The sequence below is a fragment of the Osmia lignaria genome, chromosome 10 (genome assembly GCF_051020975.1).
Source record: "Osmia lignaria lignaria isolate PbOS001 chromosome 10, iyOsmLign1, whole genome shotgun sequence".
NCBI classification, from domain to species: Eukaryota; Metazoa; Arthropoda; class Insecta; order Hymenoptera; family Megachilidae; genus Osmia; species Osmia lignaria.
In genome coordinates, this window is record NC_135041.1 from 13588226 (window position 1) to 13605618 (window position 17393).

General features: G+C 38.7%; 4 protein-coding genes across 15 annotated transcripts in view; 2 read left to right on the plus strand and 2 right to left on the minus strand.

Moving 5' to 3' along the window:
* Blos4 (biogenesis of lysosome-related organelles complex 1 subunit 4) overlaps window positions 1–8192 on the minus strand; it is a 24666-nt gene extending 16474 nt beyond the window's left edge. Inside the window, exon 1 of the mRNA XM_076690745.1 lies at window positions 8052–8192. The gene's annotated coding sequence lies outside the window, so the exon portion shown is untranslated. The remainder of the gene's footprint in view (window positions 1–8051) is intronic.
* LOC117609906 (otoferlin) overlaps window positions 1–9422 on the plus strand; it is a 15650-nt gene extending 6228 nt beyond the window's left edge. For 3 of the 8 annotated variants that reach the window (XM_034336705.2, XM_034336714.2, XM_034336697.2), the window contains 20 exons: window positions 219–395; window positions 546–608; window positions 959–1043; window positions 1816–2159; window positions 2574–2884; window positions 3019–3262; window positions 3487–3723; window positions 3810–4118; window positions 4237–4389; window positions 4727–4927; window positions 5010–5261; window positions 5852–6153; window positions 6219–7499; window positions 7566–7736; window positions 7865–8034; window positions 8097–8415; window positions 8491–8689; window positions 8757–8975; window positions 9037–9137; window positions 9242–9422. In XM_034336705.2, the coding sequence (XP_034192596.1) occupies window positions 219–395; window positions 546–608; window positions 959–1043; window positions 1816–2159; window positions 2574–2884; window positions 3019–3262; window positions 3487–3723; window positions 3810–4118; window positions 4237–4389; window positions 4727–4927; window positions 5010–5261; window positions 5852–6153; window positions 6219–7499; window positions 7566–7736; window positions 7865–8034; window positions 8097–8415; window positions 8491–8689; window positions 8757–8975; window positions 9037–9137; window positions 9242–9422 (5319 nt within the window). Of the gene's footprint in view, window positions 1–218; window positions 396–545; window positions 609–958; window positions 1044–1815; window positions 2160–2573; window positions 2885–3018; window positions 3263–3486; window positions 3724–3809; window positions 4119–4236; window positions 4390–4726; window positions 4928–5009; window positions 5262–5851; window positions 6154–6218; window positions 7737–7864; window positions 8035–8096; window positions 8416–8490; window positions 8690–8756; window positions 8976–9036; window positions 9138–9241 lie in introns of all 8 variants that reach the window. The other 5 variants (XM_034336678.2, XM_034336666.2, XM_034336676.2 and 2 more) reach the window with 3 other exon arrangements.
* Window positions 9392–12556, minus strand: Ns4 (Nucleostemin 4). Its single transcript, XM_034336955.2, has 5 exons — window positions 12024–12556; window positions 11622–11947; window positions 10900–11545; window positions 10403–10825; window positions 9392–10322 (listed from the first exon to the last, which is right to left on the minus strand). Exons 1-5 carry the CDS (start codon window positions 12115–12117, stop codon window positions 10078–10080), a joined length of 1734 nt encoding a protein of 577 aa, XP_034192846.2. The 5' UTR covers window positions 12118–12556; the 3' UTR covers window positions 9392–10077.
* A 142-nt stretch (window positions 12557–12698) lies between these two features.
* LOC117610051 (protein ABHD18) lies at window positions 12699–17324 on the plus strand. Of its 5 annotated transcripts, none has more exons than XM_034336979.2 (10): window positions 12699–12860; window positions 13627–13707; window positions 13998–14082; window positions 14142–14324; window positions 14427–14539; window positions 14633–14771; window positions 14844–15041; window positions 15123–15399; window positions 15588–15873; window positions 15950–17324. In XM_034336979.2, the coding sequence occupies exons 1-10, from the start codon at window positions 12847–12849 to the stop codon at window positions 16008–16010; spliced, it is 1437 nt and encodes a 478-aa protein (XP_034192870.1). In that variant the 5' UTR covers window positions 12699–12846; the 3' UTR covers window positions 16011–17324. The 5 variants fall into 5 exon arrangements, with proteins under 5 accessions (XP_034192870.1, XP_034192877.1, XP_034192885.1 ...); XM_034336986.2 differs by having other exon boundaries at window positions 15606–15873; XM_034336994.2 differs by having other exon boundaries at window positions 15123–15288.
* The last annotated feature ends 69 nt before the right edge of the window (window positions 17325–17393 follow it).

Below are 17393 nucleotides of genomic sequence, written 5' to 3' on the forward strand. Positions count from 1 at the left end.
GGGCTCGAGTGCAAATAAAACGAAGTGCATTGAAAAGGGTGGCATCGTTTCCCGACAGGAAAAGAAAGGAAATAAGCAAATTGCGGGACCAATTGAGTAACAGGTCTTGCATAAGAATTAACTCGGTCGTGTTCGACTCGGCGATCGATAGACTTTTCTAAGGCGAACTTTTTTTGAAATCAACGTACAACGTCGATGTGTTCGTTTATTTTTTACAGACCACCGACACGGGACAGACCGCGTTGAAGGCGCAAGATTATCAAGTTTGCATCACCATTATCGAAGCTAGACAATTGGCGGGTCTGAACATGGATCCCGTGGTTTGCGTGCAAATAGGTGATCAACGAAAGTACACCAGCGTCAAAGAATCTACAAATTGTCCGTATTACAACGAGGTGAGGATTCGCTTTCACGTGGATATAGTAACAAATTGATCAATTGAATTGAACGACCGCGTCCTTAATAATCGTTATTGAAATCTGCTGCACTCGATACCTATTCCGCAAACGATTATCGCAGCTTATTCCGATCTCTTTGATTTTCAGTACTTTGTCTTCGATTTTCACATGCCGCCTGTAATGCTGTTCGACAAGATCATCACCCTATCGGTAAGTCGATCATTTGAATCTTCTCGATTCTATAGTGCTGCTATTTTAGATAAGTTAGGATGCTGATACTTGTCGAGAAAATAATGTAGATAATGTGCTGTGATTAAATCGCAAATCGCTAATCGCGCTTGCCTTTTATACAGAACACGGGATCACGGTTTTCGAAAATCGATGGAATTCGCTTTGTAAAGTTTTCGATGCACAGCAATTTTTAGAATTTTCTATACCTGTAGACCAGCTGTTTGGGAACAGGTAGCTCGTAAGCTGAAAAGTGAAGTTTACGTGTTCGATGTTAACAGACCAGACGGGTAGAGATTATTTGAAGTGAACACAGTTCTACTGATACGCAGGTGCAGCAATCGCGGAATCTCTTACGCGCTAATCTAACCCTGGGCATCTTTAAATTAGACATCGCGACTGTATGGGCACAACCAGGTACAATTTTTCAAACGTCCGAAAGGAACTCCAAAGACTAAATTCCTGATCATTAATAACTGTCTATCACTGTCTATCGAGCCCATGACAAAAGATAAAGAATCCAATGAAGCGTACAAGATACACAGGCTGTCTCGTAAATCTGAATTTCGTTTCAATAAATTAACATAGTTTCCAAATTTTTCGCTCCTCTATATTATGAAACACCCTGTGTAAATTTTACGCTGATCATCCGTCATGAACAACGTTAGAAATGTTGATTCAACAGGCAATCAATTGACTTTTATCATCGTGCATGTTCTTTATCCGATCAACGATCTTTCTCCTTCTCATTTAGGACACGAAACATTACGAATCTGGTTCCCTTCGTTATCTTACCATCTCTAGACGAAGGAAAATGATAAGAAGCACGGTAACCACCGGCTGGAGAACCGGCATCGAAACGTCGCATCTCATTTTTTAATCTCGCATGCGTCTTCCGATATTTTCACACGCATATCGCTTCTGTAGCTTGGAATCACGATTCGCTTTTCTCGTAGAAGGTATCCTTTAAAGAATTTCAAATGAAACGTAAGTATATCTCGAAAGGACTGATCGGAAGCGGACGACTGCTGGGTTGCACCTTTGTCTCGCATATTCATAAATCTTCTTCTGTAAATGGTGTCGCGAAACGTTTCCTCGCTTCGAACTATCTTGTCTCTTTTCGTGTTACCGTGTTGTCGGAGCATTTTCAGCCCGATTCTCGTAATAACGCTCGCGTTTCGCTCCGTAGATCATCAATTTTACCATAAATGGGCGCTGCTGACGGATCCGGACGACGTGGCAGGCGGACCAAAGGGTTATTTAAAGTGCGACATAAGCGTGATCGGGAAAGGCGACACCGTGAAAATTCCGCCAAAGAGCGAGAAAGACGAGGACGATATCGAGGGGAATCTTTTGCTTCCGGACGGTGTGCCTATCGAGAGACAAAGGGCAAAGTTTATCGTAAAGGTGTACAGGGCCGATGGGCTGCCGAAGATGAACAGCAGCATCATGGCGAACGTGAAGAAAGCCTTTACAGGGGAAATCAAGGATCTCGTCGATCCTTACGTTCAAGTGTCCTTCGCTGGATTGACGGTAAGATCAATCGAATTCGATTTTGCTCTTGAAATATTGCGACGCTTTATTTACAACCGAGACGATCTTCAAAATGTCTAAGGAAAAGTTTTCGCAACGATAATTCAATTCGAATCGTATACGTTGGCTGTACGTGACAAGTGATCTTTGTACTTTTTGATGGCACATCAAATGAAAACTTACGGTTGTCGCACATTTATGTCAGCGGTCTCTCATGAGAAATCTCACGTATTTGCTTAGGCGAGGCTAAGATTTATTTTATCGATTCGACGCGTGTACTTTTAAAACGATTTCCCGTCTACTCAACGGTCGTAAACGAATTGGTTTAACTTTTAAAATAAACGAATCGTTCCTCGCGAATAAACATAGTTCGCAAATTGACAAAGTTTTAAACAAGTTCCTTACCCGATTCAGGGCAAAACAAGCGTTAAACGGCACAGTTACGCGCCAGTTTGGAACGAGCAAATCGTTTTCTCGGAAATGTTCCCACCCCTTTGTCAAAGGATTAAAATCCAACTGTGCGACAACGATCCGGTACACGCTACAGTGATCGGCACCCATTTCGTCGATTTGAAACAAATCAGCAACGACGGGGAGAAAGGTTTTCTACCCACATTCGGACCGGCGTTCATTCACTTTTATGGAAGCATCCGAGATTACAGTCTCATCGATCAGCATTCAACCCTGAACGTTGGACTGGGCGAAGGAATCTCTTACAGAGCAAGGTATTTCCTCGGTTTCGTGTATTTATGAATTATTTATTTTACTTATTTTCGCCAGAAAGTTAAAGATGAAATGAAATTTCAAATCTCTCAATGCCAAAAAGATAATTTCGAATAAATTGATTCTGTTATTTCAGATTACTTGTTGCGATCAGAACGGAAATAAGCGACAACATCGAAATAGCTCAGTCGGAGGTTGAAGTCGAACCTACGGTGCCCATCAATGAATTAGCTTACGCGAGGAACGAAGAATTCTTCCTGTTCGCCACGATAATGGACGCCACGATGATCGATAAGAAGCTCGGCGACAAACCGATGTACTTCGAGTTATCCATAGGAAACGCGGGCAACGCTTTGGATGGTCACAACGAAAGCTCCAAAGTAAGCAATAGAGAAACTAAGAGGCGGGAAGGGTTGGAAGGTACGAGTTATCGATGAATAAGCCGAACCGAATAACCGAAGGGCGATGAATAATTAAAACAAAGTTTATTTTGTTAACTTTGTTTTTCTATTACAATCAATTACGATAAACTCGTTTTCTCCTAATTACGATAAAAGTTGGAAATTGGAAATAATGAAAGATAATTGGAATTTGTCGGTGACAGATGTGCGAGCTGGGACCAAAAAGTGGAACGAGCGGAGACCAAGAAGAATTGCAGGAAGTGTTGAGCGGATCCTGGCAGAGCACCACCCCAGCTTCCAAACCGATGACACACGATAAAATTTATTATTTCTTACCGTACTGGGATGATAAACCTTGTCTCCACGTTAGGAGCATCTGGCCCGACTACAGGCGTAGAATGTACAACAGTAATATCATTGGTAAAATTGCTGACAAACTGGTAAGTCAAAGAAAGAAATTAATTCGATCGTCGCCAGTTGATCGAATCTAATTTACGACCCCCGTCCGGTTTTCGATCTCCTTCAGGAAGAAGGATTGTCAGAGACACAGTTGCACGTGGACGATTGCTCCGGTGAGAAAATATTAAAGTCCACCCTGGAGGAATTGAGCAGCAATTGCAATCGATACGTGAGTATCAGCAAATCGAGTCTCACTGGACCGGGGGTTGGAAAAACGAAGCTCGATAAAGAAAGAACGAAGCTGTGTCAAAGGGAACTGGAGAATATTGGAATCATGTCGAGGAATCTCAAAGCGGTGGTCACTAAAAGTAGCTTCAAGGAAAGATTGAAGACTGCTCAGGGTTACCTGCAGAAATTAAAGTTTCTTCTCGAGGATGTGAGTATCGGACTCTGTCGAAAATAAAATGCCTCTTTCATTCTGGGTTTATTAATTATGTATTTTTATATTTTAAAACGCTTTGATCCTTCGGTATTAAAAGGTAGTCACTTTCCAGCCTCAAGATTCTTTGCCGGATGTTTTTGTTTGGGTGATCAGTTCCGGAAGAAGGGTGGCTTATCAAAGAATACCTGGCAGAGATTTGATCTACTCTATCGTCGACGAGGAGTGCGGCAAGTCTTGCGGCAAAGTGCAAACGATGTTTCTAAAAGTATGTCAGTTTCGATTTTTAGCGACTAAATGTCTAGACGCTTACTAACGTCGTTAGCCTATGACCTGTCATCCACTTTCTCTTAATCCTATTAATTTCTTTACTCTCTAATCACTTCCCTCTCTCTGCTCGTTACATCTGTCCCTCTCTTACTTCGCTTTCAAGTAACCGGATGAACTTTGCCTCGCTATTTTTTTCTACCACCTGTTGTACTTTGACCCTTTAAGTCCACTTTCTCTCTTCCCCTTTCTATTCGTCTATTTAACTATCTAATTTTATTTACACCTCGTTCACAAGTGCTTCTAATAGCGGTGTAATTGACGTAGCGTATCGGCAGCTTCCAGGTAAAAAGAGATTCGGCCCTTCCGGCTGGGCGATACAAACGAAATTGCAAATTTACATGTGGATGGGTATCTTGAAGCACAAAAAGTACTTTATCCAAGGTTTACCAAAGGGATACGAGATCAGTCACGAGGTGAAAAACGTGGAACGACCTCGTGCTCTACCGCCTACCATTATTCATTACGTCGAGAAACACGTAGGTGGCCGATTTTTCTTCGGTAACGAATAGAAACAAGTTTCATAGGACTAAATTTGTTTATAATAATTATATCGAGTAGAAGTTCGAGTTAAGAGCGCATATGTATCAAGCCCGATCTTTGATCGGCAGCGACGCATCCGGTCTTTCCGATCCATTCGCCAGAGTAATATGCGGCGAGTTTTGCAAGTCTACGCAAGTGATCGACGAAACTTTGAGCCCAACCTGGGACGAGCTTCTACTTTTCGACGACATCTTGATCTACGGCACTGCCGAAGAGATAAAAAAGGATCCACCATCGATCGTCATCGAGATCTTCGATCAGGATAAAGTGGTACGTCCGAAATATCGTAGAATTTCATTTTACTTTCCAAGTTCTGACTATTCTTCTATTTAGTCGCCCCGATACAAGTTTACAGATATTAAACGCATCGATTTTTATCTTCTTCTGATTCTCTTTTTACAGAGTCATTTTGTTACTATGGACATAACACTGCATGAGGACTCTGCTTTAACAGTTTGTATACAATATATACGACATTCATACGGTATCGAATCACACGATTCACTACATGCCACACAACTCGATCACCGTAGGTAACACGTATACGCACGAAACATGCTTCCAACTTATTCTTTCTTCGGTATCGAACAGTGTATCATTGCGTAGGCGTTTAGTGGTGGGGGAAGTCTCCCCGGACGCCCTTAGTTCGGGTCGGCGACCGCCAGGTGGCAGCGGGATTGGGCCCGTTCTCGCTAGTAGTCCCTCCGCTTGCGATTATAGGCGTCTGGGGCAGGGACCGTCTTTCATTCATTTATAACGTTATTGTTTCACAACATATCCGTCATCTATTAGCAAGGACGTACATGATTTGAAAAGAATCATTTTTTCGATAATTGGTGAAAATTGTTGTGACGTTTCAGGGGAAATCAGAGTACATAGGACGAGCTGTCGCGCGACCTCACGTAAAACTCGCCTCGGAATCTTACACGCCACCGGAATTTCCACCGTCGTTGGAATGGTACGACGTGAGCAGAGGTGCGGCAAGAGCTGGCGAGCTCCTCGCTGTTTTCGAATTGCTCGAATATCCTTCAACGAAGGATTACGGTTTCCCAACGTTACCAGACCCGAAGGAAAGATTGCCGCAAACGACCACTTCTCTTCTGGATCAGGGACCTATATTCCCGGTACCGGTTGGCATCCGACCGACCCTATCAAAGTATCGGTAAGTACCGTCGATGCAGGGGAAAATAATGAACATCCTTCGAGCTATCTGGCTATCTGTCGCAGAATCGAGGTTTTGTTCTGGGGTTTGCGAGACCTGAAGAGGATACACTTGATGACCGTGGACAAGCCTCGCGTGGACGTCGAATGTGCCGGTCACATCCTCTACTCTTCGGTTATAGCGAACGCGAAGAAGAACCCAAACTTCAACACGCCGATCAAATTTCTGGAACTCGAGCTACCGGAACAGGAATTGTATCGTCCGCCGTTAACGATCAGAGCTGTCGACTGTAGAAGCTTTGGACGGTACACTCTGGTCGGCACCCATACGATTAACTCCATTCACAAATACATGTACTGTCCGCAAACGAAGAAGGCAAAGGATGCCGAGGATCGTAAGAAGAATCTCTATCAATTACAGCAATACACGGCAGGTTTCGACACATCGAAAACGAAATATCATCAAAGCTCTCTGCCAGAGTCTTTGACAGACGTCGAGTTCAATAACGGAGACACGATCATTACCTTAGGTTTAGAGCTGGCTTGGCCAACGAAGAGAGACAAGACGGAACAGAACATACGAAAGAAGCAAAGTTTGGTCAACGATCAAAGCACTGGTGATTTCTCGAACTTCGATGACGAGGACGGCTGCCAAGACTGGTGGACCAAGTACTTCGCCTCGGTCGAGGCGATGATAGAAGAGAACAAAGAACTCCGTAAGGAGAAACCAATGTTCCCTGCACAATCAAACGGCACCGTGCCGATGTATTTGGAGGAGAATTATTCTCAAGCTCAAATGAACCTCTCGGGAGAGAGGAGTCCAGGCGTTGCCACGAAGAAACTGTTCGGCCTAAAATCCACCGCGAACGCGGCGAGGTTCGTCTCGAAGATCAGTCCGAAGCAAACGTATCAGAAATTCCCGAAGACGGCGTTGTTGAAAATTTATCCGAACGAATTAGAGGCTCAGCCACAATTTGAACAATTCAAGGAATGGTTGCACACGTTCGAGCTGTATCGAGGAAAGAAGACCGGCGACGAGCCCGAAGACGAGTCCAGGATAGTTGGAAGCTTCAAGGGTGCTTTGAAGGTTTACAAATGGCCTCTTCCCAGGGACTTGATAGACCACACGGTGATGGGATTCGATCCCCAATACGGTTTCTTTCAAGGTGTACCATCGAACGAACCGATCCACGTCCTGGTGCGAGTCTACATCGTCAAAGCTAACGATCTTCATCCTTGCGACTTGAACGGCAAGGCAGATCCTTACGTTGTTTTACAATTGGGAGGCAAAAGAATCAGCGACAAGGAACATTACGTATCGAAACAACTTAATCCTGTGTTTGGCAAGTACGTAACGATCGATCTTTCGATACCCGAGTACGTAATATCTTTATCCTGTCGTTTATTTCCAAGGTGTTTCGAGATAGAAGCAACCTTTCCCCAGGACTCGTTGCTAACCGTACAAGTCTTGGACTGGGACTTGGTCGGTGCAGACGACATGATCGGTGAAACGAAGATCGATTTGGAGAACCGATTCTACAGCAGGCACCGTGCCACCTGCGGTTTAGCCAAGAAATACGACGAGTGAGTTTCCAACTTGGAACGTTTACCTGATTAATTAATCTACGCTTCCTGCTATGGAAACATTTCGTACGATTCAATAGATATCGTTTCGGAGATCCGACATAGTTATTGAAATCGAAGTATTCCAGATCCGGTTACAACAAGTGGAGAGACGCGATGAAGCCGACGCAAATTTTGTCGAAATTATGTAAAGATGGAAAGGTTGATGGACCGGTGTATTCGCACGGGAAAGTAACTATAGGAAGAAAGACTTTTTCCTTGGCGAACGAAGAAATGGAATACTATGTTCACGCGAAAGGTAAGAATGATTCATACCTCGTTCCAGTTCCTTTCCTATTTTTTCTTTCGCTACTCTGTTAGGCATTGAAGAACAGCTCGCATTGGCGGTTCTTCATCAGTGGCATCATTTTCCGAGATTTGGTTGCGCCTTGGTACCGGAGCACGTGGAAACGCGTCCTCTTTATAATCCAGAGAAGCCAGGTATCGAGCAAGGGAAGTTGGAAATGTGGGTCGACATGTTCCCCATGGACATGCCTTCGCCAAGTGCGTCGATCGATATTTCACCTAGAAAACCAAAGAGTTACGAGCTTAGGATCATTATTTGGAACACCGATGATGTTGTACTGGAGGACGATGCCTTCTTCACCGGGGAAAAGATGAGCGATATTTACGTGAAAGGGTATTGCGCTTGATAATTTTGCTAATTAACTAATTTAATCGCTGAAGATGTACCTATTCCTGATTAATTCGCTAGGTGGTTGAAAGGTCCAGAGGACTGTCAGTCGACGGATATTCACTATCGATCCTTAACCGGGGAAGGAAATTTTAATTGGCGTTTCATATTTCCGTTCGATTATTTGGTGGCTGAGGAAAAGATTGTCATTAATCGAAAGGAGAGCCTCTTCAGCTGGGACGAGACCGAATGCAAGATTCCAGCTCGTTTAGAATTACAAGTAATTAAATCTTGTACTTTACCCTTTAGTTTCAGCGTCGTACACTTTTGTAATCATCGCCTTTAAGGTCTGGGACGCGGATCATTTTTCGGCCGATGATTTTCTCGGAGCTATCACTCTTGACTTAAATCGGTTTCCTCGAGGTGCAAAGAACAGCAAACTCTGCACGTTGAGTATGTTGAAAACAGACGGTACTGTGCCAACGGTAAATATTTTCAAGCAAAAACGGATAAAGGGTTGGTGGCCGTTTTATGTGAAGAAGGAGAACGAAGACATGGAATTAACGGTAGGTTTTTCATTCCGTTCGATCCTGGAACATGAATAATTAAAAAATTTCTAAATACCAGGGTAAAGTAGAAGCTGAAATTCATTTATTAACGAAAGAAGAAGCTGAAAAGAATCCAGCTGGCTATGGTAGAAACGAACCGGATCCGCTGGACAAACCGAAGTAAGAAATATTCAATTTCAGAATTTCTTTGTCTTCGACATTTATCCTGAGGACATCGATGACTTTTATGACAAGAATTACTTGATTTTTCTTCCTTGTTTCAGGCGTCCCGATGCGTCTTTCATGTGGTTTTTGAATCCCTTGAAATCCATCAAATATATTGTATGGCACAATTACAAGTGGGCAATTTTGAAAGCGTTCGTAACAATCGGTTTAATAGCACTCGTATTATTGTTCTTCTACGCGATACCTGGTTACTCTGTTAAAAAATTGTTGGGAGCTTAAATACGACTTTCAAATTTCAGTCGTAGGTATGACCGTGATATTTTTGATAAGAGATACAAAATTTGATGCGACTGTATTCGCAGTTTTATTTTTTAAGCATAGACTCGAATGTTGAAGAAAATAGTTTTCACGTCTGCTAATAGATTCGTATTAACAATCGCTTTAATATCGCATGTTACAGGTATACGTAAACGTATATAGCATATTTTTTCAAGATCTAACATTTATCCGCATTACACTGCATTTATCACATAAATTTGATAGGCCTTAATAGTTCGATTATCCTGTATCTCTATTATTTTAGATCGCTCGAAAAATGTTCTCTCTTTTCAAGGAATTTTGAATAGTGCAATAAAATAAAATGGTTGTTCTTGTAAAACAACTAAATTTAATAAATTATTGCTGTATAGTGGACCAACGAAACAATGGCAGAAGCAAAGGTGTATATAAACAGCAGTACAATAAATAATTAGAAAATATTAGATGCAGAACAATAATGCGTGTAATATATATATATAACGTTTTTACTTATGAAACATTTCGTTATAATTATACTCTACCTTGTTGTAAATAGATAGCCTAATGTAAGTAACATGTATTCAAAAATTAATAAAATATATATTTAAGAGTAATCGATAACCAGTCGATTCCTCGATCAATACGCAGACAGTGCTTCAAATTTATTAACAACGCGTGGAATTTCTGATTCTTCGCTCGATGTATCATCAGAATTATCAGATTCCTCTTCTTTCTGTTGTTTCTCATTTTCTAAATTTTCTTCCTCGTCGACTTCATCTTCAGATGACAAATATACCTTTCCCGTGTCGGCAGGATCTTCTCCCTTGTTTCTAGCTTGAATCCACCTTACTATTTCAACTACTGGATGTTGCTCCCATTTTTCTGCAAAATTGTATGCGTTACAAGAAAAAATGTGAATTAAAATAATAAATTACATTGATCTTTAAATGGTAAACAATTACCTTTGTTACCGACCCACTGTGGTGGATATACGTATATACAAATTTTGCCTTCAAGCGCCATTCTCAATATTGAATTAGCTGCTCTGTAACTATCCAATCTACCGGTTCGTGCAGTTACGAAATTCCGTTTTAAGGCCCAGCCATCGCAAACGTCGACGGCGGACCACGTATCATCGTTCTCCGGATGTTGTATGTTCAGTAACTTTGGTACATCTATTCGTTCGGCTAGAAATTTAACTGTTGTATACGGTTCTCTAACTTGAGCTATCGGAAAGCAACCCATTAATATTTGTAATTGTTTCGGTACCGTTGATGGAAACACCAGTCCTGGACAATCGCAGAGACAAACAGTTTTCGTAAGAAATATTGTTTGAAAATGTTTAGTATGTCCAGGTGTTCGCGATACGCTTACAACCTTTTTGCCTGCAAAAATCGTTGTTGATCAATGATTGATCGTTCGATATTTCTTCGCATTTCGATGAAATATCAATGTTTACCCATTAATGCATTCATCAAAGATGATTTTCCAACATTTGGAGTTCCAATACATCCGATAGTTAATATTCCATTTTTATAACGTTCGTGTTCAAAGTAACTTGTATCTTCCTTTTCAATTGTTACGCTATCCTTATGACTAACGTCGTCTAAATCAAATTCCATTTGCATTTCTTCCTGAATTTTATTCTGCCAAGAAGTCAAATCTACATTATCTCCGACAATCTGTTTGCAAGTATCCAGTAATTTTTGTGCCCCTTCTGCAGCCATCCTTAACTTCCCTTTTCTACGCCTTTGCTTTAATCCTTCCGTTTCGCTTACGTTCCCGCGTAAATTGTAAGTAGGATACGACGTGAACATTAAAATATGCAATTTAGGATACATTGTACTAAAATACTCTTTCCATGCTACCACTAAGGCTGGAGGAGCTAGATCAACTTTGTTTAATACCAAGATCATGTCTTTCTTCAATTCGTTTGTTATGTGACGATATAAATATGGGGGAAACATTAACACAGTATACCTGATGTCAACAATAATTAACAGGACATCAGACATTTCTAAGACTCTCCATAATTGTCTCCAAGTTTCTAAATTTAGTTCAAAGTAACTGATGGAGTTCAACTTTATCATATCTTTTATATATTCCTAAAAACAAGAACTTATTAGAACTAATAGCAAAGCTATATGTAAATAGACCTAAGTGAGATTTACAATTGCTTACAGTAAAATACTTTTGCTCTCTCAATTCTAACTGTGCTTTTGACATGCTAAAATCCCATGGTGGCCTTTTGGGAATATCAATTTCTGGTGGAAAATAATCATCGGAAACCTCTTGATCTTTAAGAGATAAAGGTTCAATAGTCTGTCTAGCTTGTTCCCTACGTTTCATTAATTCTTCTTTGCTCTCTTGAAAGAACTGTAAGGCATATCTGTTTTTGGAAGAATTGTCATCTTTTGGTTGTTTGTTGATCTTTTGTATGCTACAGAATTCCAAGTTATCACCATAATTTGCTCTCTGTTCATTATCTCTGGTATGACTTCCAGCTCCTGATTATAACATATAATTAGTTTTTTCACATATTTATTGCATACAATTAATTGTTTATTATTACAACATACGTACCGAACAAAGTTGAAGTCTGTCGCTGTTTTTTAGCTTGCAATTGTTGTTTTTTTGCTTTACCGCTAAATGGTTTTTTCCTTGTTCCTTGCGGCATTTTTTTTTGGTTATCTTAACCTCATAAATTTGATAAAATCTTTCAAGTGAAAGATTTCTGTAGTCACTGGTATATGCTGGTATATCAAGCCGTTAGTTGGATGCAATAACTGAGGTGCCGCTTGAATCAGTTTCTGTTCAGCCTAATTTTCGATGAAACATTGACTGTTTTACCAACGTGGAATTCGGAGTTCGGCCCCGACGCTCGCATCGTCTTAATCTTTTTACATTAACTTCGACATTTGTTGCCAGATAGCGTTATAGGTACCGTTTTCAAATCGCGTATCGATATAAAATGAAAGAAACATTAATTATATATTACAAATGAAAGTAATCTTTAAGTAGGATGGTGTACGGGATTCAGTGACAAAATAAAGTATAACTGTGATAAAAATATTCTTATCTTCTCCGTTTAAAATAGTGCTATCTACGGTATGTTTCGAAACTTGTGGAACTCTGCTTCTTAATTCAGGAACCCTCATTAATATCGCATGATACATATTAATTTTGGAGCACTGTTTTAAAACACGCCAATTACTAGACTATACATATGTATGTAAGATAGAGGACAATCACTATAGATAAAAATTTTTGATCTATACCTTCAATGACGTATCCATGTTGACTAAAGTAATAACACGACTTTAGTGGTACATGCATACAGAAAAGGAAGCAACGGTCTTTTCAGTTTTAGTTTTGTCCTTTTAAAAAAATTACTAAATGTGATAAAATGTGCATATGGAGGTAAGATAATCATAAGGAATTCATTGAAAACCATATTTTGAGGTACGTCATTTATATTCTTATGCATTTATTGATACCAATTCATATTATTGTTAGAATAATTATAAATCTTTTTTCGCCTTATTAACCTTTTAATAGATTAATCCTCTGTACATACATACAGTCCCTTGCATTTTTTCAATGCGCAGTTGAATATAAAAAAATAATCGCAAAATTATCGTCTATTAAAATGAATGATCGTTAGATGGCGCATATGTTTGGGTAAAACGAGTATCGATAATTGAACAATCTAATGCACTTTGTAATCATTGCACCTTCGTTACACATCAATACCGAAAAGGTGTTGCGCTCATTTGTGGTGGGCGCAACGTCTCCGTACCAATGGTCGTTATTTAAAGAACTTATTCATTGAAATTACGATTGTATTTGTACACAGTCGAAAATGCGAGAAACGGATGTTCTTGTGCGATATATTCGCGGGACGTCACCCGATCAGATCATACCTATCGCTTGATTAAAACATACGATAATTGCACCCGCGGCAAGTCTGCAACCAGTTCAAGAGCAATGTCGACCTCATTAGTAGTATTTTAAGAATCGTGACATGATAATTTTCACGAAACAATATTCAAGTTCATTTAAGTACCTCAAAGTAACAAGTACCTGAATGAAATTGATTATCCTTTCAATTTTTCGAAAATTTCCACACGTTGACAATATAATATTTAAAGATTAAAAATAATCTGTGATTTACAATGCCACGCAGTCGTTTAGATGCAGTGTACAGAAGTATTTTACTCACAAAATTTTTTACAAAAGGCTGGGGTAGCCCTGAAAATTTGAAGAGGTAAGGAACAATGTTTTTTATAACTTTGTTTTCTTAATTTAAAACACATCTTATCAATATATTTGCATTCGAGAATCTTCTGGATTATTTATAGAACATTAACATTTCAATGAATTTTCTATAGCACTAACTTATTACCTATTTTTATTTTTCAATTATTTTTATAGAATAATAAACAAAATAAATAATTTAAAAAATATACAATAATATTATCAACATCTGAATATTAGTTTTCAAAAGCTAGTGGTATCTAGTTAAACTGTATGTACTAATAACAATCTGTATTTCAGGATTTTTGAATTCAGAAAAGTTATTGCTAATAGAGAAGCATGTTACAACCTCATACCTTCAGATTATCCCATCAATATAATTAAGGTATGATATATTTTAAAAATAATTTAAAATAAATAAAAAATTATTCTGATATATCTTAGGATGAAGAATGGTCAGACTGTCACATAATAGAAGGGAACTTTGAAACTCCGCTTCATAAACATCTTCCTGGTATAATGCCCAATGAAACAATAACTGCACATTTTCAATTAGTTCTACCATGCAAATGGTATTCTCATAAAATAAAACCCATTTGTTTACACCTTGCAGGTACAGGAGATCATGTAAGTTGAGTTTCATTTAATTAAATTTATATTTTGTTACATGTTATATACATTTTAGGTAATAAATTTATCTCTATATTAATAAACTGATTGTGTCATTAGTATTTTTGGCGAAGGAGACAGTTATTTGCTAAACCCTTGTTGAAAGAATCTGGAATTGGATCTTTATTATTAGAAAATCCATTCTATGGTTCCAGAAAACCAGAAAATCAAATGTAAGAATTTGTACACCGAAGGTTTGTAATAGTAAAGACATATTGTACAATAGAATATATTTATATTTACATTAATATTGATATACTTCACAGACGTTCTTGTTTACATAATGTTTGTGACATATTTATCATGGGAGGATGCTTAATAATGGAATCAATTGTATTATTAAATTGGTGTGAGCAACAAGGTTTTGGACCCTTAGGTTTGACAGGACTATCAATGGGTGGTCATGTTTGTATCTTCAAGTTTAAGTTTAATTCAAAAATGAATATTAAGTGAATATTAATCCATCTATACTTGCAGATGGCTTCTTTAGCAGCAACTAACTGGCCAAAACCAATACCACTGGTTCCTTGCCTTTCATGGTCAACTGCATCACCAGTGTTCACTCAAGGAGTAATGAGTGCCTCAATTAATTGGACTCTTTTAGAAGATCAGTATTTTGCAAATGAACTTTACCAAAACGATCTCGCTAAAATGGTTAGAATTATTGGCGAAGAGGCAAGTAGATACAGCATAAGGGAGTACATAGTATAAAATTATACGCGTATAACAAATATTTAATTTATATATGATTTTTAGGATGCATTCCTAGCTGGACAACATTTTGCTCAACACTATCCTGCAAGTATGAAAAGGATTAGTGAATTACAAGATAAGCCCCAAGGTGCTAATGAAGAAGTAGCTACTATAACTGCCTCTCCAACTGTGATTAAAAAAGAAACAAATAAGGACCATGATTCTGAAAGTGAGGACAATAATGTAAAAAATGAAATTAGTGAAGATAGAGCAGCAAGAATATTTCCTTTGAACCTTATATCTAACAGATTCAAGTTAAAAGATTCAAGTGTTCTTAAAGGCAGGTATTTTGCATGTATACTGTCATAGTACGCACGTACAAAGTAATTGTAAATAATTTATTATGTTCAACAATTGTAACTAATTATAGTTCCTAGCTACTGAACAATAACATTCCTTTTCGTTTATTTTTACGAAAGCATGGTGTGATATAAGCGTGATCATAGTACTTGTTTTTTTTGGCAATAGGTATTTGTTTGTTACCAGTGCCGCGACATCCACTGTTTTCGGATTGTAAATGGCGTGAACGAGAAGCATTGCAATTTATGTGCGGAATAATGGATGAATGTACGCATTTAAAAAATTTCGAAGTACCTGTTGATACTGAATTGATCATTGCTGTCTGTGCGAGGAACGATGCATACGTACCGCGCGATGGTTGTATGAGTTTAGATAAAATTTGGCCAGGAGCTGAAATTCGCTATATAGATGCAGGGCACGTATCTGCGTATCTTCTTCACCAGAAAGTATTCAGGTATACTAATAACGTTCCTCTGTATACATGTTATCTTAAGAAGCATAATTATGTTTTGCATACTTATTACTTTCAGATCCACCATTATCGAAGCTTTCAAACGATCAATGAAGAAATATCCTTTACAAATCAGTTGATATATGTGTAATTCTAGCGATAAACTAAATCGACTAGAAATAATGTAAAGAAACTTTTCTAAGCGACTATTTTTAGAATGCAATTTTGTGCGCTTTCTTATGATATTTATTTGACCCCTTTTTTAAAAATACTTTACAATTTTGACTATTTTTTTATATTTAAACAAGTTGGTTACTTTGAATATCGAAAAAGGTAATCATGTACGCCCCCCTTATATTTAAAATTTTTACGAAATGTTATACTATTAGATATAATAAGAAAATGAAACGTGTATTTTATGAAATATGAATAAATTGTATATAATATATTCTGTAAAAGCAATAAATTATTCTATTCGTCTATTACTATTATTAAACATTTTCTTAATATGTGTTAATCATAGTAATATGTAGTTAGATTATAAATAAATATCATAAGCATCGTATGATTTTTGAATTCAAAATAACCAATGATTCATAATATTGAGGAGAAAATAAATGGTACTTAAATTTTGCGGGTAAGATAAAACAGGAAATAGCGTGGCGCTACCTACAGGAGCGAGAATAGAATCGATTAAACCGGAAGCTCCGTAGCCGCTCGCGTAAAGGCCAGGAGCAAGCGTTGGCCACATGTGTTTTGCAGACCGCTTTTCCGTGGAAAAAGATCGTCGAAAATGCCGTGTTTACGTAATCCGTGGTAACGTGACGTTGGAACGGTGCTCCTGAACTTGCTGCTGTTGTGACAAAATTTTTAAGCCGAACACAAGCACACCAGGGAAGATCCATAAAATAAGGAACGTGAGGAAGAAAAATTACTTGTACTAACGAAGTGTACGCTGATTGTCTACTAGTTTCCCTTTTGTACTTGGCACGCACGGTGTATATCCATGGTGCATCTTATCAACACTTTTCATCCGTAGAAGGTAGATTTAATCATTGTTTAATAAATCTTCATTGAACTAGAAAATTCGTACCGGCTGATTTTCGATCATCTTGTGAAATCGCCGAGTCAGCGTGTTCTCAACTACGCAACTGATCGCCTCGTGTAATATTATATTCGAAATTCCTTAAACGTTCAGTTGGATTATAAGAGGAGTCATTTTTTTTCGACGCTTTTCTCTATTGGATTTGAAAAATATTCTGACACGAGTGAAATACGAATTTCGGATATTCGGTAACGACCGCGTGTGCACACCGCACCTTCTGGAAAAAGCGATCCCTCGTGACGAGTCTGAAGTGGGCGTTCTCTTGGCCGGTAAAGAACTAGCAGCTGGAATTCTACGATTATCGTAGAATTTTCGTTGAATTCAGCTTGTTCGTGCAACAGCACGGACTTTAGAAGAGACATGCGTCCGGTCCACGGCATGGAGGATGTCCCTAGATTGGTGCTTTAAAGTCAATTCG